This window comes from Gobio gobio (assembly GCF_949357685.1).
Source record: "Gobio gobio genome assembly, chromosome: 14".
NCBI lineage: Eukaryota > Metazoa > Chordata > Actinopteri > Cypriniformes > Gobionidae > Gobio > Gobio gobio.
This window is the reverse complement of record NC_137107.1, coordinates 5,164,259-5,187,637: the sequence shown is the minus strand read 5'-3', so window position 1 is coordinate 5,187,637 and position 23,379 is coordinate 5,164,259. Positions and strand designations below refer to the sequence as shown.

At 40.6% G+C, this 23,379-nt stretch overlaps 1 protein-coding gene across 1 annotated transcript in view; it reads right to left on the bottom strand.

Annotated features, from left to right (window-relative positions):
- The window catches only part of stk26 (serine/threonine protein kinase 26), a 69,838-nt gene that overhangs the window by 33,919 nt on the left and 12,540 nt on the right, over positions 1-23,379 (bottom strand). The window contains exons 2-4 of the mRNA XM_079835239.1: positions 16,435-16,665; positions 1,476-1,532; positions 1,258-1,366 (exon numbers count right to left, since the gene is read on the bottom strand). Of these exons, the coding sequence (XP_079691365.1) occupies positions 1,258-1,366; positions 1,476-1,532; positions 16,435-16,665 (397 nt within the window). The remainder of the gene's footprint in view (positions 1-1,257; positions 1,367-1,475; positions 1,533-16,434; positions 16,666-23,379) is intronic.

The window sequence follows — 23,379 nt, the reverse complement described above, 5'->3', positions numbered from 1 at the left end:
ATCTGGCAGTACGTTTTGGGAGTTCATTTTAGTCCATCCTGAAGTCCGTTTGCCAGATTCTGAATGCAACAGGCCAACCTTGTCAGCTCGTTTTATATTATTATCCACTATCGATCTCCACTTACACTGATGCAGAATCATTATTGCTCTTTGGTGATTCCCTAGTTAGTTTTTGTTTTCACGTTTTAACCAGGATACTTGTCTGTCTGGCAAGTAAAATTATTTTTCACTTGCCCCTTCAAAAAGTCCACTTGTCCCGGACAAGCGTTAATGTCAAGTCCTGCACAATAAGGCTAACTGTGTTGAGCTGGAGAACAATCATTAGTTTCTGTCCATCAATGATCCAAACAGTGTCTAATAAAACACATCAGATATTAACCCCTTAAGCCATGAAGGTATTTTTAGAGTTTTTTTGTCTGAGTGACATACACCTCCAACTTTAAAGACTCATAAAGACTGCACTATTTCCTTCCTGAGTTATTGAATGTTAAATAAGAAAGATTTGTAAAATTATTAAAAAATATATATACTTTTTTTTTTTATCAGCAGTTTCTCAGCATTAAATTGACCAAATATAATGACATTTATATTTTCTGAAAATGTAACGTTTGCCAACAAATGATTTTGACTCTCCTTTGCGATAGTTTTATAAATCTATGTGGGAATATTTTACGATCTGAGTGACGGATTATGGTCTCTTTTTAATCGTGAGATTTATCGTGTGCCATTTTAAACGATCAGAACTTGTTTCATTAAGTTACCAGTGAAAACGGCAAGTCTAAGAACTGTTATTTTTGCACACTTCGGGTACACCGGGGGTTAAAGCGGCTTTAGCGTTTCCATGGTTTCTACAAAATAAAACCACAGCGTAATGCGGGTATGATGTGGTTGATATCGTCCTGATTAAAATCGCTTATTTCTCTGGATTTAAACATTCTTGGAAACATTTGGGATAATGTAAGTACACAAGTCAATAAAATATATAACTTTGCTCTAGTGGTTTTATTACATTCTTACATATTGTGCCTTTAAGACTAGTATTAGTCTTGTACTAGAAGGTACTAGTAAGACTAATATTACGAACACAAAGCTACTGAATGAGACACAACACCAATCAGCGGCGCTAATTGCAGACAAAGCAGGAATCTACCTCACCCTGCACAGTTCAAACGAGTGGAAAAACAAACCTCAGTGGAAAAACAAAGTCACACCCACTCATCCAAGCACACACAAATATTCTGCACAGGACACACACACCTTTTATGTCCCTGTGGATTTTCTTCTCAGAGTGCAGGTAGTCCAAACCCTTTAAAATCTCCTTCAGCATGGTGGCGATCTGGTACTCGTCAAAGGGTCCGGCTCGCAGCTGCACACAAACAGGAAGAGTGTGTAGGGCACATAATAATAATAATATTAATAATTGACACATGACAGGCTCAGGGATCAGGTGCATTCTGAAGCTGTGAAGGGCTTACCAGGTCCAGAGCCGAACCCCCTCCCAGATATTCCATTATGATCCATAGTTTACTACCCTAAAAGAAAAACAACACACAATCAGCTGTGAACTCAGGGGTAGGAAACCTCTTCTGTTCATACATCACTAATGTAAATGTCAGCTGTGACCTATATTTATTGCAACTTTTAGCAATAAAATAGCTAAGTTACTGGATCACTACATTATGTTTCTCAGCAACGATGGGGTTACATCGCTATTTTTCAGTAATAAAACCACATCTTCGTTAAGAGAGACGCTGAACGGATGCAGTCACACATGTACGAATCTCTCTCTCTCTCTCTCTCTTTCTCTCTCGCTCGATCGATCGATAATTAATCCAAATAAATTCTATAATCCATTCAATCAAATAAATGTAATCTAGAATTGTTGGTTACTTAATCTACAGCTACTGACTCTGCGGTATTAATTTTTGTTACTAAATTAATGTAATTTATTTAATTACATTTTTGTATATATGTATGTATGTATCTTGATTGTACCCAAGATTTTGTTTATCCGTCCAAGTCCTGAGTGCAAAGGGTTGGGGAATGGGTAATAGTGGTCTAATAAGTTTTCTTTCTAGTATGGCAAAATGTTCTGTATGCTTTTTCAAAAATAAAAAACACTAAATTACAAAAAAACTAAAAACCAAGACCGGTCTCGAGTACTACAACACTAGTTTTTACATATCACAGTTATCGTTTTCACAAAAAAACATTAGCATTTTGTATTAAAACTCTCAAAATGAGACAAATCTCAGCAATTATGCCTGAAAATGACCAACAGAACTTTGACCACTCAGAAAGTTTGAAAGGGAAAAAAAGCTGTTGTTTAATTATATACAATTATAATATTTATTAATATTTTGAAGTAGCTTATTTTTATATTTTCAGTTTTCATTTTAGTATTTTTCATGCGCATTAGTGGTTTATTTTAGTTCTATTTAGCATTTAGCTTTTTTTAGTTTTTTAAGTTTAAGTTTTTCATCTAATATTTATTTATTTTATTTTTCAACTAGTTTGTAGTTAACTCTTTGCCCGCCAGTGTTTTTTGTTGTTGTTGTTGCCTGCCAGCTCCAGAGTTTTTGACCATTTTCACAAAATTTTAATGGCCCCCAGTCATAATATTGTGTTTGAACATTAGTGTTGTCAAATCGATTAATTGCATCCAAAATAAAAATGTGGGTTTACATGATAAAAATTTTTTTTAACCAAAAAATGTAATAAATAAATGTAATCTTACGCACTACTTTATCTCTGTGTCTGATTCAAAGAAGGCAGAATACTAGATCTCACGAGCCGTAACTGACGAAAATAACCGCCAATGTTACCCTTCCGGTCAAATATTGCGCTGCAAACATCAATAGCAGCTTTAAGTTGTCAATGTTTAGCCAGTTGTCAAGAGGGCTGACCTCTTGAAGTAACCTTTTTAGGTACTATGTCGTTATCGGAGGCTGACATGCTGCTCTAGTATACTCTGACAGGTGTTGTTGTTGTGCGCGCTAGGGAACGTAAATACGCCATCGTGTCGCTATATCATTGATATCGCGATATGACACTTTTTTATCATGTAAAAATGTATACCGGTATTATCGTGAACGGTATGATATGGTACACCCCCTACTGTCAAGTGCTTCAGATTTGTCGTGTTGTCGGTCTTAGTAGCAATTCTCTTGTCGTGAATATTGCATTGCGCACTGTTGGAATCAAGCCTGGTGAAATGTAGCCACACTTTTAATCTTTTCCACATCTTTTACATCTATGGTGTAGGGTTGGGATGCTTACCCACAATTTACACTGAACACGGCTCCATAATGTGCAGCAAACGGGGTTACACTAGTGTTAGACCGATATATCGGGCCGATATTTGCGATTTTGAAGTGTATCGGCATTAGTGTTAGACCGATATATCGGGCCGATATTTGCGATTTTGAAGTGTATCGGCATTAGTGTTAGACCGATATATCGGGCCGATATTTGCGATTTTGAAGTGTATCGGCATTAGTGTTAGACCGATATATCGGGCCGATATTTGCGATTTTTAAGTGCATCGGCCGATTTTTTTCCCTGCATTATTTCCAGACAGGCGTCCACAGGGCAGCTCTCACCGTCTTCAAACTGTCTTGCTCTCCCTCGCGCATATTAATCAAAATATATTGAGAATTGACACGATGGTAAAAGGTGGAAAGACTGAAGTTTCACGTGGAGCATTGGGAGATTTTCTCCTGAATTACCGCTGGTGTTGCTCTACAAGAGATTAAGGAAAGTGCACCTACACTCTAAACAATGCTGGGTTAAAAATAACCCAAGTTGGGTTGAAAATGGACTAACCCATCAATTGGGTTGTTTTAAGCAAACATTTAACCCAACCGCTGGGTCAAAACAACCCAATTGCTGGGTTAGTCCATATTCAACCCAGCATTTTTTTAGAGTGTAAGCATTAAATGACTAGGTTGTAAATAGTTTAGTATAGTACAGTCAGTGTGCACTTTATTATGCTGCTTGCTTGTTGACACTGTGCGCAATAGTGTAATTATTTTATTTATGCTTAAATATTTATTTTCAGAATTTATCTTTTTCTTCTTGTTCTACCTCACCTGTTTTTACTATTTGTTAAATATAGTTGTTTTAGTTCAATAAATGTTCCTTTTTTAAATTTTAAATTATCATCATCATGATCATTGTGTCATTTTAATGTTGTAAATTGAGGGAGCAAAAGCAGTATCGGCTCCAAATATCGGCTCAAGAAAATCGGCCGCCCGTATCGCTCATCGGCTAATGCTGATGAAAAAAAATCGGTATCGGCACTAAAAAATCCATATCGGTCGATCCGTAAAATAATGTGGTTTTTTCCGCCACAGCCAATCATGACGAGATTAACCCCTTAGGTATGGAAATTTGGTATCGAACGACAAGACCTTTTACGATACTCGATAGCATCGAGGCAATTCGGTCAGTACCTAAAAAGTATCGAACTTGATACCCAGCCCTAATCATAAAAATGAGTTTCCTGATAAATACGGTCATGTGCAAAATACAGTTAAGCGTACTAACCTGTCATATACATAACATTATAATAAAAACAGGGCAAGGCCAGTGAAATCTTTGAATTTAACAAATCTGAACCACTGGCCCGGCTAGTCCAGTAGAAAAACCCTGTAAAATCAAAAACACTATATCCCAGGTGAAAAAGACGTACAATTAAATGTATTAAAAATGCATTATAGTATATTTCTATTGTATTAAAAACATACTCAAGTACATTTTTAATGCATTTAATAGTGTGTATTTTTCACCTGGGTCATGTTTAAGAGGCCTTTGAATCGAATATACGTCACAAATCTGTTTCATGCCGACTGATGCAGATTTGTTATCATTTGTTGTAAACACTGACCATCAATGTGAGCACACACACACACACACACACACACACACACACACACACACGCAAAGCAGCCAGACAAAATCTATGAGCAGACGTCATGTCTGGCAGGCCTCCAGAAATACAGGTATTGTGACATTGCACAAAGGGTTTGGCCGTGGATCACCAGAGCCGTCCAATCTCTGCAAGCAGACAGAGCAAGCGCTCCCAAACGCCCTATTAAAGCAGATCCTCCGCCGGGTTTTGCATTCATTTCCATCTAAAGGAAACCATGCGTACTCCACGTGCTCTAGTGTTACACACACTGTGTAGCACTACTACAACATTACAGTACTCATGCCTCAAAAGACCAGCTAAACGAGCCCAGAGCTGTGACAGTGTGTAACAGAATGAAAGAGGAAGCATTTGATGATTATTTTTCAAAGGTAAACTCTTTTTAACTTTACACAGACTTTTACCCTCTGGGGTACTCAAAAATTACCCAAAGCGTTTTATTATTATTATTTTTTTTTAAATCGTAGCTTCATCGGAATGGTCCGAAACTTGGTGACTTTATTGGCACTTGGTATATGAACACCCAAAAAATTGGAGAAAGGATTTGAAGTCTAAGTGATCGTAAAAAAAAAATAGTCACACTCAGGACCTTCAGGTCAAAAATGACCCCCATAGGAAATGAAAACATCAAGAGTGCAAAACAGACAAAAAAACTCACACACACACAAAAACACAATTAGCTTTTGGAATGGCACGCATTCATTTGTGTGTGTGTGAGTTTTTTTGTCTGTTTTGCACTCTTGATGTTTTAGAGATCTTCACTGTTGAGTCTTTTTTTCTGCATCCTGGCTGATTTGTAGATTGTATGCACAAAAAAACTCTGTATTTTCATATTTTTGCCCCAATTTCTCATTCATTTCCTATGGGGGTCATTTTTGACCTGAAGGTCCTGAGTGTGACTATTTTCTTTACGACCACTAAGACTTTTCAAATCCTTTTTTTGGGTGTTCATATACCAAGTGCCAATAAAGTCACCAAGTTTCTACTTGTAGGAGTCACGCTACTCCTACATCCTATGTCAGGTCAGAGGTCACTAATCATGTGTCAGGTCAGAGGTCGTCTACTCTCACCTGAGCTCACGCTACTCCTACGTCAGGTCAGAGGTCACTAATCATGTGTCAGGTCAGAGGTCGTCTCCTCTCACCTGAGCTCACGCTACTCCTACATCATGCGTCAGGTCAGAGGTCACTCATCATGCATCGGGTCAGAGGTCGTCTAACCCCACCTGAGCTCACGCTACTCCTACATCATGCGTCAGGTCAGAGGTCACTCATCATGCATCGGGTCAGAGGTCGTCTACTCACACCTGAGCTCACGCTACTCCTACATCATGTGTCAGGTCAGAGGTCACTAATCATGCATCGGGTCAGAGGTCGTCTACTCTCACCTGAGCTCACGCTACTCCTACATCATGCGTCAGGTCAGAGGTCACTCATCATGCATCGGGTCAGAGGTCGTCTACTCTCACCTGAGCTCACGCTACTCCTACATCATGCGTCAGGTCAGAGGTCACTAATCATGCATCGGGTCAGAGGTCGTCTACTCTCACCTGAGCTCACGCTACTCCTACATCCTACGTCAGGTCAGAGGTCACTAATCATGTGTCAGGTCAGAGGTCGTCTACTCTCACCTGAGCTCACGCTACTCCTACATCCTACGTCAGGTCAGAGGTCACTAATCATGTGTCAGGTCAGAGGTCGTCTACTCTCACCTGAGCTCACGCTACTCCTACATCCTACGTCAGGTCAGAGGTCACTAATCATGTGTCAGGTCAGAGGTCATCTACTCTCACCTGAGCTCACGCTACTCCTACGTCAGGTCAGAGGTCACTAATCATGTGTCAGGTCAGAGGTTGTCTACTCTCACCTGAGCTCACGCTACTCCTACGTCAGGTCAGAGGTCACTAATCATGCGTCAGGTCAGAGGTCACTAATCATGCGTCGGGTCAGAGGTCGTCTACTCTAACCTGAGCTCACGCTACTCCTACATCATTCGTCATGTGTCGGGTCAGAGGTCGTCTACTCTAACCTGAGCTCACGCTACTCCTACATCCTACGTCAGGTCAGAGGTCACTAATCATGCATCGGGTCAGAGGTCGTCTACTCTAACCTGAGCTCACGCTACTCCTAAATCATGCGTCAGGTCAGAGGTCACTAATCATGCATCGGGTCAGAGGTCGTCTACTCTAACCTGAGCTCACGCTACTCCTACATCCTGCGTCAGGTCAGAGGTCACTAATCATGCGTCGGGTCAGAGGTCGTCTACTCTAACCTGAGCTCACGCTACTCCTACATCATTCGTCATGTGTCGGGTCAGAGGTCGTCTACTCTAACCTGAGCTCACGCTACTCCTACATCATTCGTCATGTGTCGGGTCAGAGGTCGTCTACTCTAACCTGAGCTCACGCTACTCCTACATCATGCGTCAGGTCAGAGGTCACTCATCATGCATCGGGTCAGAGGTCGTCTACTCTAACCTGAGCTCACGCTACTCCTACATCCTACGTCAGGTCAGAGGTCACTAATCATGCATCGGGTCAGAGGTCGTCTACTCTAACCTGAGCTCACGCTACTCCTACATCATGCGTCAGGTCAGAGGTCACTAATCATGCATCGGGTCAGAGGTCGTCTACTCTAACCTGAGCTCACGCTACTCCTACATCCTACGTCAGGTCAGAGGTCACTAATCATGCATCGGGTCAGAGGTCGTCTACTCTCACCTGAGCTCACGCTACTCCTACATCATGCGTCAGGTCAGAGGTCACTCATCATGCATCGGGTCAGAGGTCGTCTACTCTAACCTGAGCTCACGCTACTCCTACATCCTACGTCAGGTCAGAGGTCACTAATCATGTGTCAGGTCAGAGGTCGTCTACTCTCACCTGAGCTCACGCTACTCCTACATCATGCGTCAGGTCAGAGGTCACTCATCATGCATCGGGTCAGAGGTCGTCTACTCTAACCTGAGCTCACGCTACTCCTACATCCTACGTCAGGTCAGAGGTCACTCATCATGCATCGGGTCAGAGGTCGTCTACTCACACCTGAGCTCACGCTACTCCTACATCATGTGTCAGGTCAGAGGTCGTCTACTCTCACCTGAGCTCACGCTACTCCTACATCCTACGTCAGGTCAGAGGTCACTCATCATGCATCGGGTCAGAGGTCGTCTACTCACACCTGAGCTCACGCTACTCCTACATCATGTGTCAGGTCAGAGGTCACTCATCATGCATCGGGTCAGAGGTCGTCTACTCACACCTGAGCTCACGCTACTCCTACATCATGTGTCAGGTCAGAGGTCACTCATCATGCATCGGGTCAGAGGTCGTCTACTCACACCTGAGCTCACGCTACTCCTACATCCTACGTCAGGTCAGAGGTCACTCATCATGCATCGGGTCAGAGGTCGTCTACTCACACCTGAGCTCACGCTACTCCTACATCATGTGTCAGGTCAGAGGTCACTCATCATGCATCGGGTCAGAGGTCGTCTACTCACACCTGAGCTCACGCTACTCCTACATCATGCGTCAGGTCAGAGGTCACTCATCATGCATCGGGTCAGAGGTCGTCTACTCACACCTGAGCTCACGCTACTCCTACATCATGCGTCAGGTCAGAGGTCACTCATCATGCATCGGGTCAGAGGTCGTCTACTCACACCTGAGCTCACGCTACTCCTACATCCTACGTCAGGTCAGAGGTCACTCATCATGCATCGGGTCAGAGGTCGTCTACTCTCACCTGAGCTCACGCTACTCCTACATCATGCGTCAGGTCAGAGGTCACTAATCATGCATCGGGTCAGAGGTCGTCTACTCACACCTGAGCTCACGCTACTCCTACATCCTGCGTCAGGTCAGAGGTCACTCATCATGCATCGGGTCAGAGGTCGTCTACTCTCACCTGAGCTCACGCTACTCCTACATCCTACGTCAGGTCAGAGGTCACTAATCATGTGTCAGGTCAGAGGTCGTCTACTCTCACCTGAGCTCACGCTACTCCTACATCCTACGTCAGGTCAGAGGTCACTAATCATGTGTCAGGTCAGAGGTCGTCTACTCTCACCTGAGCTCACGCTACTCCTACATCCTACGTCAGGTCAGAGGTCACTAATCATGTGTCAGGTCAGAGGTCATCTACTCTCACCTGAGCTCACGCTACTCCTACGTCAGGTCAGAGGTCACTAATCATGTGTCAGGTCAGAGGTTGTCTACTCTCACCTGAGCTCACGCTACTCCTACGTCAGGTCAGAGGTCACTAATCATGCGTCAGGTCAGAGGTCACTAATCATGCGTCGGGTCAGAGGTCGTCTACTCTAACCTGAGCTCACGCTACTCCTACATCATTCGTCATGTGTCGGGTCAGAGGTCGTCTACTCTAACCTGAGCTCACGCTACTCCTACATCCTACGTCAGGTCAGAGGTCACTAATCATGCATCGGGTCAGAGGTCGTCTACTCTAACCTGAGCTCACGCTACTCCTAAATCATGCGTCAGGTCAGAGGTCACTAATCATGCATCGGGTCAGAGGTCGTCTACTCTAACCTGAGCTCACGCTACTCCTACATCCTGCGTCAGGTCAGAGGTCACTAATCATGCGTCGGGTCAGAGGTCGTCTACTCTAACCTGAGCTCACGCTACTCCTACATCATTCGTCATGTGTCGGGTCAGAGGTCGTCTACTCTAACCTGAGCTCACGCTACTCCTACATCATGCGTCAGGTCAGAGGTCACTCATCATGCATCGGGTCAGAGGTCGTCTACTCTAACCTGAGCTCACGCTACTCCTACATCCTACGTCAGGTCAGAGGTCACTAATCATGCATCGGGTCAGAGGTCGTCTACTCTAACCTGAGCTCACGCTACTCCTACATCATGCGTCAGGTCAGAGGTCACTAATCATGCATCGGGTCAGAGGTCGTCTACTCTAACCTGAGCTCACGCTACTCCTACATCCTACGTCAGGTCAGAGGTCACTAATCATGCATCGGGTCAGAGGTCGTCTACTCTCACCTGAGCTCACGCTACTCCTACATCATGCGTCAGGTCAGAGGTCACTCATCATGCATCGGGTCAGAGGTCGTCTACTCTAACCTGAGCTCACGCTACTCCTACATCCTACGTCAGGTCAGAGGTCACTAATCATGTGTCAGGTCAGAGGTCGTCTACTCTCACCTGAGCTCACGCTACTCCTACATCATGCGTCAGGTCAGAGGTCACTCATCATGCATCGGGTCAGAGGTCGTCTACTCTAACCTGAGCTCACGCTACTCCTACATCCTACGTCAGGTCAGAGGTCACTCATCATGCATCGGGTCAGAGGTCGTCTACTCACACCTGAGCTCACGCTACTCCTACATCATGTGTCAGGTCAGAGGTCGTCTACTCTCACCTGAGCTCACGCTACTCCTACATCCTACGTCAGGTCAGAGGTCACTCATCATGCATCGGGTCAGAGGTCGTCTACTCACACCTGAGCTCACGCTACTCCTACATCATGTGTCAGGTCAGAGGTCACTCATCATGCATCGGGTCAGAGGTCGTCTACTCACACCTGAGCTCACGCTACTCCTACATCATGTGTCAGGTCAGAGGTCACTCATCATGCATCGGGTCAGAGGTCGTCTACTCACACCTGAGCTCACGCTACTCCTACATCCTACGTCAGGTCAGAGGTCACTCATCATGCATCGGGTCAGAGGTCGTCTACTCACACCTGAGCTCACGCTACTCCTACATCATGTGTCAGGTCAGAGGTCACTCATCATGCATCGGGTCAGAGGTCGTCTACTCACACCTGAGCTCACGCTACTCCTACATCATGCGTCAGGTCAGAGGTCACTCATCATGCATCGGGTCAGAGGTCGTCTACTCACACCTGAGCTCACGCTACTCCTACATCATGCGTCAGGTCAGAGGTCACTCATCATGCATCGGGTCAGAGGTCGTCTACTCACACCTGAGCTCACGCTACTCCTACATCCTACGTCAGGTCAGAGGTCACTCATCATGCATCGGGTCAGAGGTCGTCTACTCTCACCTGAGCTCACGCTACTCCTACATCATGCGTCAGGTCAGAGGTCACTAATCATGCATCGGGTCAGAGGTCGTCTACTCACACCTGAGCTCACGCTACTCCTACATCCTGCGTCAGGTCAGAGGTCACTCATCATGCATCGGGTCAGAGGTCGTCTACTCACACCTGAGCTCACGCTACTCCTACATCATGCGTCAGGTCAGAGGTCACTCATCATGCATCGGGTCAGAGGTCGTCTACTCACACCTGAGCTCACGCTACTCCTACATCCTACGTCAGGTCAGAGGTCACTCATCATGCATCGGGTCAGAGGTCGTCTACGCACACCTGAGCTCACGCTACTCCTACATCATGCGTCAGGTCAGAGGTCACTCATCATGCATCGGGTCAGAGGTCGTCTACTCACACCTGAGCTCACGCTACTCCTACATCCTACGTCAGGTCAGAGGTCACTCATCATGCATCGGGTCAGAGGTCGTCTACTCACACCTGAGCTCACGCTACTCCTACATCCTACGTCAGGTCAGAGGTCACTCATCATGCATCGGGTCAGAGGTCGTCTACGCACACCTGAGCTCACGCTACTCCTACATCATGCGTCAGGTCAGAGGTCACTCATCATGCATCGGGTCAGAGGTCGTCTACTCTCACCTGAGCTCACGCTACTCCTACATCCTGCGTCAGGTCAGAGGTCACTAATCATGCATCGGGTCAGAGGTCGTCTACTCACACCTGAGCTCACGCTACTCCTACATCCTGCGTCAGGTCAGAGGTCACTAATCATGTGTCAGGTCAGAGGTCGTCTACTCTCACCTGAGCTCACGCTACTCCTACATCCTACGTCAGGTCAGAGGTCACTAATCATGTGTCAGGTCAGAGGTCGTCTACTCTCACCTGAGCTCACGCTACTCCTACATCCTGCGTCAGGTCAGAGGTCACTAATCATGCATCGGGTCAGAGGTCGTCTACTCTCACCTGAGCTCACGCTACTCCTACATCATGCGTCAGGTCAGAGGTCACTAATCATGTGTCAGGTCAGAGGTCGTCTACTCACACCTGAGCTCACGCTACTCCTACATCATGCGTCAGGTCAGAGGTCACTAATCATGTGTCAGGTCAGAGGTCGTCTACTCTCACCTGAGCTCACGCTACTCCTACATCCTGCGTCAGGTCAGAGGTCACTAATCATGCATCGGGTCAGAGGTCGTCTACTCTCACCTGAGCTCACGCTACTCCTACATCATGCGTCAGGTCAGAGGTCACTAATCATGCATCGGGTCAGAGGTCGTCTACTCACACCTGAGCTCACGCTACTCCTACATCATGCGTCAGGTCAGAGGTCACTAATCATGTGTCAGGTCAGAGGTCGTCTACTCTCACCTGAGCTCACGCTACTCCTACATCCTGCGTCAGGTCAGAGGTCACTAATCATGCATCGGGTCAGAGGTCGTCTACTCTCACCTGAGCTCACGCTACTCCTTGGTATTTCTGTCTTTTTTCAGTCCAAATATCAAAAAGTTCTTAAATCAAGATGCTATTAGGAAAATTACATATTTTTTCTTGTTTCCTGGGGGAAAAAAATTAAAATGAATTGAGTTTTTGCTTGAAACAAACCAAATTATCTGCCAATGTATTAGAAAAATAATCTTCCAAAATCTTCCTTAAAGATTCCAAACAGAAACATTATTTTTCTTACCCCATTGGCAGATATATTTGCTTGCTTTAAACAAAAACTCACTTCAATTAAATTTTATTTTCCAGAAAACAAGAAAAAATATATAATGTCATTTAACTTCTTGTAACATCTTGATTTAATAATTTTTAGATATATTTAAACTAGAAACAGGACAAAAATACTAAATGACAGCATTTTTTGCAGTGCACACAAGGCAAAGAGTAATACATATATATATATATTTCTATATCTAGAATGGTATTTAGTCTACATATAAATTCAAATGCACAAAACTGCAAGTTTATGACAAAAAATTGTCTGCAATTTGGCCTTTATTACTCATTTAATACATGTCTACATTACAAATGAAATAAAATGAGATATTAACCTACATTTCTGACAAATGACCGGTTACAGGTAGTGTTACCACAGTAAACGTTTGATACATTCGTAATGCGAATTGTTGTTTGAAAAGTGTTCTGAATCGGCTCAGCTGATTTGCATGTTAGTGTTGTTGATTAAGTCAGTGCAGTTTAACTGGAAATTAAATCAAATCACCGAGAGATTCGCAGCTCGTACCGCAGACCTCAGTGCCGAACTCCAACACTTCTCATTGGCTGTTTAGTGGTCATGTGATCGAGACTCTCAGCAGGTAAACACATTTGTTCAGACTCGGTGCTCGCGAGTTGCGCTGTTTCGTTCCGCTTTGGCGCTGTTTCCTGGCCTAAAGTCTAGTACTTGCACCTTGCGGTGACATCGTGAAACTGCATGATTTGTAAATGATCCGTGGCGGGCCACATTTAATACATTTGAATAGACGCGGGCCGTTTGAAATTCATCCCCGGGCCGCATTTGGCCCGCGAGCCGGACTTTGGACACCCCTGTCCTACGGCATGTGTAAAAATCCACCCTTGACTGAATAACTTTAGTAAGAGTTAATCTATATTTATACAGTGAAGACTATGCAATGATATTTGATTACAATTTCTGGACCTGAAAATCTAGTTTAGACCAATGAAAAACAAGAACCGTTTATTTGTATTTGTATGCTTGTTCTGTTGTACCTATTTGTGCTGTTGCTCGTAATTTTATTATGTTTTCTTATTTTATTACTGACTGTCTTTAACGAGTTTAGCTAGTAGTTTTTGGAGTCAACCTTATTTATTGAGGTTTCATGGATCAAAATCACTATAACTAGGCCTATTTTACTGTATTTATTCCGAATAACGTTAAATCTGCAGGACTGCAGCGTTGCAGGAAATGGGAGAGGATTGTATATTTTTACACTTTGGATGTATTATATATTATTAAAAAGTCAACAGAGTGTGTCATATAACGACTGATGCGGTCAGACACACACCTCACACTTTTACTATTATGTATAAAGAGTGTAATTTTATTACGAACTTTTCAGCAATGTTTACATTAAAAAAAAGGCTACATGCTGTTTTAATGTATTATTCACTTATATTTACTATCATATTTAATGTTTTATTCTGTTTTATACTATGGTACAGATACTAGGGTTGGGTACCGTTCACATTTTAACCGATACCGGTACCCAACGGTATCTTTTTTCGGTACTTGTACGATGTTTACATAAATAAATGTAAAGAACCTTTAAGTCATTTATAGAAGTGTTATTGACATTATGCCCTGCTCTCTGTCTGTGATGTTTGATTACTGTAATATTTACTAGTAAATAGTAGGCTAGGTACTTAATTCATAAAAACAACCATATTATTACTCTTTCTTTTTAATTTCATTTCTATGAAAAGATTTCCCACAAATGATGTGTTATGTATTTCCTGATAATCAAATGAAGACATAAAACATTCATTTAATTTAGCTTTTAATTTAATTTTGTCAAACAAAGTGCTGCACAACTGAACTTTAATGGGTTAAAATTAAAACATGAAGAAAAATGTTATTTATTTATTTATTTTTACTTAAAAAAATTACTTTTTGATCATTTATTATTATTACATTAGTGTGAGTATTATTATTACATTGAGACGTATCTAAATTCTACTTTACAACAGTCATTTATTTGTCAAGTTAGCAGAGCTTTTATTTTGACGTGTTGCCGTGAAGACCTTTGAGTTTCTGTGTTTTTATGATATGACGGTAGTTTTTCTCAAATGAAACGGTAAAATGCTCATGAAGTGACTCTGGAGATGACGTTTGTGCGTTCATGTCCTCATATGAGAGGCAGAGATGGAAACATGCGACCGTCACACACGATTCTAAGTGTGTGTGTGTGTGTGTGTGAGGTAAACCCATAGACTGTAAACTGTGCGTCTATGGCATTCATTCGCACAGAGACATGCGTAATTCGTATTTAAATAGTCTTTTCGCGGTTTAATATTTACAGACACTAGTCTATATCACAATATGCGTTCTCAGGTAGGGATGGCTCGATACCACAATTTTGTCTTCGGTACGGGACCACAATCTAACACCGAAGTACCGATATTAAATCGATACCATACAGGGTCTGAATTTTGATGCGGGTATTGCGCATAATTTTACTCACTCTCGCAAGTTTTGGGTTTATGAAGCGGGAAATTACCGCAAATGTTTATTATTAAATTAATCAACAAAGATTATCACATCAATCAGTCATTTGGAAACTTTTTTGTATGTAATTTGAGCATTACTGCGCGTCTCCATTCTCTCAAAATGAGCAAATTGCTTCTAGCTTCAATCGCACCTGCACTATAAAAGCATCTGCGCGCTCAGATTCAACACTTTCGCTTCCGTTTCGGGAGAGCTGACGGAAATCACTGCCCACGTCTTTTTAAATCTCGCCAATTTGAACATGCGAGCGATTTTATAGCATTTCGTAATACATATGGGATGAGAGCTTAGAGTTTTTCGCTCTTTGCGCTCATGCCAACAACAAACACACACACACACAAACACACACACACAAGCCTAAAGAGCTTGCGCATTCCAAATTAAGTTGTTTTGCCTCAGTGAATTACACACAAAATTATGTCAAAATGTCAGTCTTTAGTGAGTAGTTACATAAACACAGTTGGGTATGTCTTTCGCGGATGTAAATAGTGCAATATTATGAGTGCAAATATTATGAGGTTTAAATGTCACTGGTTGAAACGAACGCTGGAGATTTCTTTATTTAAACGATACGATCTTATGTATGTGCGTTAATCAGTGTTAAAAGAAAAATGTCTAAATTAGATGGTTAGAATTATGCACTCACCTGTCGATCTCTTAATGTCTTACAAGTCAGGAATTAAGTGACGATGCTTGGCAAGGTTTGATGGTTCTTCAGCAGTTTTATAAGCAAAGTTCTTCCAAATTTCACGTCTACTTCTCTCTTTATTAATGAGTTTTGTGCGTGTTGAGTGAGATTTAACGGCTGTATTCATCTTGTTCTGTTGCCACATTTGCCGGTTTCGCGTCAGTTTGGCTAGCGCACTGCCACCTAGCGGTGAACTTCGGAACAGCAGCATATACCGAAATGAGCAAAATCATGATATCGTACCGTTTGAAATAAAATATATACCGGTATTTTTCCAGTACCGGTATACTGCGCATCCCTATTCTCAGGTACCGAAATTTGGTACCGATTGATTTAATGTGAATCGGTACTCGGTAGTACTGACGCAATTCGGTCGGTGCCCTTAAAAGTACAGAGTTCGGTACCCAACCCTAACAGATACTTCCTGGTATTGGCAGAGACTACTGAAATTTTGCCACCGTAGCAACTCTACTAGCATGTGCTCCAGATAAAGTGTGAAACGGTCAACATCAAACCCATACCTTTAGGTAAGAGCCATAGTATTTGGTGACGTGAGGACTATCACACTGGCTGAGGACGGTGATCTCCTGCTGGATGTCTTCGATTTCATCTTCTGCTTCCTCCAGATCGATGGTTTTGATGGCCACTACATTCTGAGAGCGGCGGTCGATGCCTTTAAACACCTCGCCGAACGAGCCCTTCCCGATGCGCTCCAGTTTAGTGAACAGCTCCTCAGGGTCTGTCCGACTGTTCTGCAATACAGAGGTTACACAGAGTCACTTTGAGTCGGCTAGCGGAGATCACTTCATCTCAGGTACATCTGTGGTGGTAATCACCAGTTTTTGGGGTAACGCATTACATGTAACTTGAGTTACGCAATAATATTACTTTTTCAAGTAACTAGTAAAGTAACGCATTACTTTTCAAATTTACAACAAAATATCTGAGTTACTTTTTGAGAAAAGTAACTCGTTACATTTTCACATTTATTTGACTGACGGCTCTCCTGTCCTCATGTTGAGAAAAATAAGTGCAGAGGTGTGTGTGTGTGTGTGTGAACATGAGGGTTATTGTAGTTCTAGACTAAATGTGAGCATTTATTTATCTCACTTGCACAATGAAGATTCTGTACTCCTCAAAATGAATAAAATCAGTCAAATGCAAAATTACAGAGTACTATGCAAACCTCAAATATATAAATGTTAAATAAAACAAATATTTTTATGCATTTAATCTACCTTTATTGACCAATGTCTTGCTACTGACCTTCGATGATTCAGTTAAACCTTGAGCAAATATGCCTAGATTTTTTTGTTTGTTGGTAAAACGCTTTTCTCCTGCGTCATATTCTTCCATTATCCAGAATGGCAGCTCATTTTTACCTCAGCCTGAGGCTTATTATTTCAATTTTGGTATGAAGAGGTCTTTACATTTGCACAAAAATATAACTTTTTTTGCTTTTCAAAAACAAAACAAACAAACAAGCCCAGCCCAGGTGAGAAAAAGTAACGCAAAAGTAACGTAACGCATTACTTTTCTTAAAAAGTAACTAAGTAACTCAATTAGTTACTTTTTAAGGGAGTAACGCAATATTGTAATGCATTACTTTTCAAAGTAAGTTTCCCCAACACTGGTCTTCACATACTTGTGCTATTTGAGTTTATAGTTCACATCTGAACTGTGTATTTAGAAACTGATTTCATGTTCTTTAAATAAACTTTAATACAGAGGTTACACAGAGTCACTTTGAGTCGGCTAGCGGAGATCACTTCATCTCAGGTCAGAGGTGGACAAAGTACACAACTCCATTACTTGAGTAAAAGTAAAAGTACTACTGGTCAAATATTACTCCGTTACAAGTGAAAGTTGTAAAAAAAGATTTTTACTTAAGTAAAAGTAAAAGTACAGAAGTATTTGTTTATAAAAGTACTTAAGTATCAAAAGTAAATGTCCTTTTTTATGTCAATGCATTATTGTATTATTGTTGTATGAATGGTGGTTTAAGCCAGTCAGTGATGCTCCATCCGACATGCTAGCATACGACCACCTTAAACTCATTTAAATACTTGTATAAAAGTTACAAAGCTCTTTACAAAGCTGCTGTCACTAAGGCAGAATGCACAGATCCAATACACTGATACACATCCGAAATTCCCCCAACTGTTTACGTTCACTTAAAGGGATCCCCAGGTGTTAAGACTTGTCTGGCTTAATATAACGAATGATGTCTTTTACTGAAATATGTAGTAGAAAACCCAAGAAAGATCCACATTATTTAAAAAATCCATTATATATTTGGACAATTAAGCCAGTCAGTAATGCTGGGAAGCTTCAGATGACCCTACAAAAGGGATTTTTGATAGGCTGTTTGCAAAAAAAAAAAAAAAAAAAACTTTTAAAGAAGAAAAACAATCATCCACTGTCTTGCACAGCTGCTACAGAAACGACTTTCACCTTCGAGGACCTTGATAGAAATGTAGTGGAGTAAAAAGTATGATATTTGTCTTTCAAATGTAGTGAAGTTAAAGTAAAAGTATCCCTAAAAAATAATACTTCAGTAAAGTACAGATACTCAAAAAGTGTACTTAAGTAGAGTACTCAAGTAAACGTGCTTTGTTACTGTCCACCTCTGTCTCAGGTACATCTGTGGTAATCACACACTTGTGCTATTTGAGTTTATAGTTTACATCTGAACTGTGTGCATTTAGAAACTGATTTCATGTTCTTTAACCCTTTAATTGTCACCCCCCTTTTTGAGCATTTACGTGAAAATGCACTACCCAAACTTAAATGGTTGTAATTCATGAACCCTTTGACTTATGGTTGGTCTCTTTTAAAAGAAGACACTTGGCAGATTATTGCTGAAGTGGGAAAAAAATTATAGAATTAAATTATATAAAAGTTATTGAAATTTAAGTTTATTGTTATAAAAATATAATAAAATACATATTTATTTTATGAAAAAATATACAAATTTAATATGGGTTTCAGCCTAAAAAAAGACAAAGTCAAAGCCAAAATTCTAACCAAGTTGTGTTAAAAATTAGGTCAAAAACTCAAAAAATTAGTTTTCTGTAAGACTTTTAGCTGCATAACCTCCAAAAATCCACTAGGGGTTAGACACACCATATTGGTGATTCCTAAAGGTCCTAGTTACTTGATCTGGCAAATGACACCAACAACACACATTGATGTTTTTTTTGTGTGTTTTTTACTATTTGTTTGATACAAATAAATGCTACATTTCTATAAACATTTCATTTGGAACAAGCAAATAAGAATAAAAAAAATATTTAAAAAACTATGAAAACTACACCACAACATTTGACAAAACTTTTTACAATCTAAACTATTTACAATTTTCACCTATTTACAACTTTTTTCCCTCTTCTTAACAACTATCTATATATAATATTTTCTGAATATTTTTGGCTAAATACTAGAATCAATGTTTATGTTATGAACTTTTAGCATGAAAATCAAAGTTTGAATGGTTAAAAGTGTGGTTGTTGACTTTTTGTTACAAAGGTGAAAACTCCTGTAATGATACAGATTTTTTGATGCACACTCTTGTCATATATTAATTCATTACTCTTCCAAAATATATATTTTCTGCAAAATCATCAACAAATATGTATTCTTGAGTCTTAGACCTTTCCAATGATATATAGTTTGTCATGACTAGAGGATTTAATAGTAATATAGTGAAGTAAATGTAAATGCCCGTATACGGGCAGGTGACCGTTAAATTAATAACGCGTTTCACTGCACCAAAAAGATTTGCAGTTGCTTAAATATATTCCTCCAGTTTTATAGAAGGTGTAACTGAACAATGAAGAAAAAAGACACGTTTATAAGCGTTTATTTTAGGTTAGTCAATAATATTCCAGGAAAGCTTGGGGAGGGGAGCTCTATGAATCAATATAAACAGTGTTATTACTACCCATTGCAGTTATTTCACAGGAGGAGGAAGTGAATCCGACTTCCAGTCAATACTGATAAACGTATAAAAGGCACATAGTTGCATGTTATAGTTAGTCTTTTAAATCATTTAAAGTTGTAGTTTGTTTATTAGCTTAAAAGTCAAACAAAACGAACACTATTTACTTTGTTAGTCTTGTGTTAAACAATTAATCCGTGCAAGTTAAAGGGTTAGTTCACCCAAAAATTGTAAGTTCTGTCATTAATTCCTCGCCCTCATGTCGTCCCAAACACATCTTCAGACACAAATGAAGATATTTCTGATCAAGTCTGAGAGCTCTGATCAAGGTCCAGAAAGGCTGTAAAGACATCGTTAAAATAGTCCATGTGACTCCAGTGGTTCGGCCTTAACGTTATGAACACTTATTAATCCACAGAAAAGTCCACAGAGTGTGCATGTGAAGTTCTAGCTCAAAAAAACCCACAGATAATTTTTTATAACATGTAAAAATTGTCACTTTTTGAGGGTGAGCCAAAACGTGCAGTTTGTGTGCGTGTCCCTTTAAATGCAAATGTGCTCCCCGCCCCTTTTCAGGAAGAGGGTGGAGCTTCAAGAGCTTGTGTTAAACATAAAACGTTGAATATTGATATTTGAAATTATTTAAAATTTTTAAATATTCTTTAAATGTGAAATTAAAACTGCCAGTAGGTGGCAGAAAATCACTTCTGTTAAATCACAACTGTTAAAGGCTGATTCATTCAGAAGTGAAGCATTTGACTGTCTTAATGAGCGAGTCATTGAATCATTCATTCAACTGATTCATTCATTCGACTGATTCATTCAGGAACAAAGCATTTGACTGTCTTAATGAGCGAGTCATTGAATCATTCATTCAACTGATTCATTCATTCGACTGATTCATTCAGGAACAAAGCATTTGACTGTCTTAATGAGCGAGTCATTGAATCATTCATTCAACCGATTCATTCATTCGACTGATTCATTCAGGAACAAAGCATTTGACTGTCTTAATGAGTGATTCATTGAATCATTCATTCAACTGATTCATTCATTCGACTGATTCATTCAGGAACAAAGCATTTGACTGTCTTAATGAGCGAGTCACTGAATCATTCATTCAACTGATTCATTCAAACGACTGATTCATTCAGGAACAAAGCATTTGACTGTCTAAATGAGTGAGTCATTGAATAATTAATTCAACTGATTCATTCATTCGACTGATTCATTCAGGAACAAAGCATTTGACTGTCTTAATGAGCGAGTCACTGAATCATTCATTCAACTGATTCATTCATTCAACTGATTCATTCATTCGACTGATTCATTCAGGAACAAAGCATTTGACTGTCTTAATGAGCGAGTCACTGAATCATTCATTCAACTGATTCATTCAAAAGACTGATTCATTCAGGAACAAAGCATTTGACTGTCTTAATGAGCGAGTCATTGAATAATTAATTCAACTGATTCATTCAAACGACTGATTCATTCAGGAACAAAGCATTTGACTGTCTTAATGAGCGAGTCATTGAATAATTAATTCAACTGATTCATTCATTCGACTGATTCATTCAGGAACAAAGCATTTGACTGTCTTAATGAGCGAGTCATAGAATAATTAATTCAACTGATTCATTCATTCGACTGATTCATTCAGGAACAAAGCATTTGACTGTCTTAATGAGCGAGTCACTGAATCATTCATTCAACTGATTCATTCATTCGACTGATTCATTCAGGAACGAAGCATTTGACTGTCTTAATGAGCGAGTCATTGAATCATTCATTCAACTGATTCATTCAAACGGCTGATTCATTCAGGAACAAAGCATTTGACTGTCTTAATGAGTGATTCATTGAATCATTCACTCAACTGATTCATTCAAACGGCTGATTCATTCAGGAACGAAGCATTTGACTGTCTTAATGAGCGAGTCATTGAATCATTGTTCATACTATAGATTGTTCATCATAGTTTGGAACTATTTTCATTGGCGAGACAAATCAAAAACAGGCAATATTGGGTCTAAAATGTAAGTCACTTAATATTAACTTCTTGTTTATTGACGACTAACAGACAGCAGACAAACGGCAATCCACCTGTCACTCAAAGTGGCCACGCCCTAATTATGCAGAACTTTAAGGCTTTATATAATGTAAACAAATTAGTTTTAAAAACCTCACAGTCGGCATGAAGGGCAACATTAGCCGTACAGACCAAAAGCACAATGTGTCCCAGACTGTAAAAATGTGTTCTTCTGCTGTAAAGTTGGCCATTTTAACATGAGCTCAATGAGATTCTGCTCCTCCTGTAGTCTGCCTCTAGTGGCCAGTCCATGAACTGCAGTTTAACTCACTTCTGCATCGTTGGTTTTCATGTTACAATAAAAGACCAACAAACAAACAAAAAACAAAATCGCTCGCTACTTGACTAAACTGTCATAAGGATTCGTCTCCGCGATGTGGAAAACGCAGACGGAGTCCAGTCATAAATACTGAATTTACTGCATAACACGAAATGTCACGGAATTTGTCAAAGCTTTGATGAATAAATAAAATGCAGGTCAGTCACTTAAAGCTACACTGTGTAACTTTTTTAGTTTGCTCTTAGCTAAAAACACTTAGAAAACACTAAAAACACTTAGAAAACACTAAAAACACTTAGTTCTTTCAAAAATATATGTGCTCATTAATGTATATTTACTTCTTTAAGTAATAAAGTATTCTCGTAAGTTTATAAAATGCCATTGTAAACACATACGGGTGAGGGTTTGAATGCGGGTCGCCATGTTGATCCTCCATCTTGAAAGTACATTAGCCAAAGAGGGACATTCCCGTAAATTCAAGCTTCGCCTTTGGCGTTTTAACACTCGATGGCTCCGTGTCCAATGTGGACGAGGTCGAACTGAAGCCATGTTAATCTTGGACTAAATCAGCCACCGTAGGAGTTAAAACGAAATCGGAATTGAGAGGAACAGAAACTAATATTCACTGGATGGTCATATACAAGTTCACCACTAGATGGGGGAAAATATCACACAGAGTAGCTTTAAATAAAAAAACACAATATGGACGAGTGTCTGTGAATATTAAGCTGCAAAAAGACTTTTGTTTAAAAATGAATCCTGCATCTCTCTGTGTGAATTAATGGTTAGACACACACACACACACACACACACACACACACACACACACACACACACACACACACAGAAACTTGCAGTGTTTTTCAGCCTCTGCCGTCTCAATATATGAGGACATGAACGCATGAACCTCGTCTCCAGTCACTTCATGAGAATTTTACCATTTCATTCGACAAAATCTATCGCCATATAACACACACACACACACACACACACACACACACACACACACACACACACACACACACACACACACACACACACACACACACACACACACACACTCACACACAAAGGTCTTCACGGCAACCCGTCAAAATAAAAGTTCAGTTTAACAAAGTAATAGTGACAGAAATATATTAGTGTTGTACAGTAGA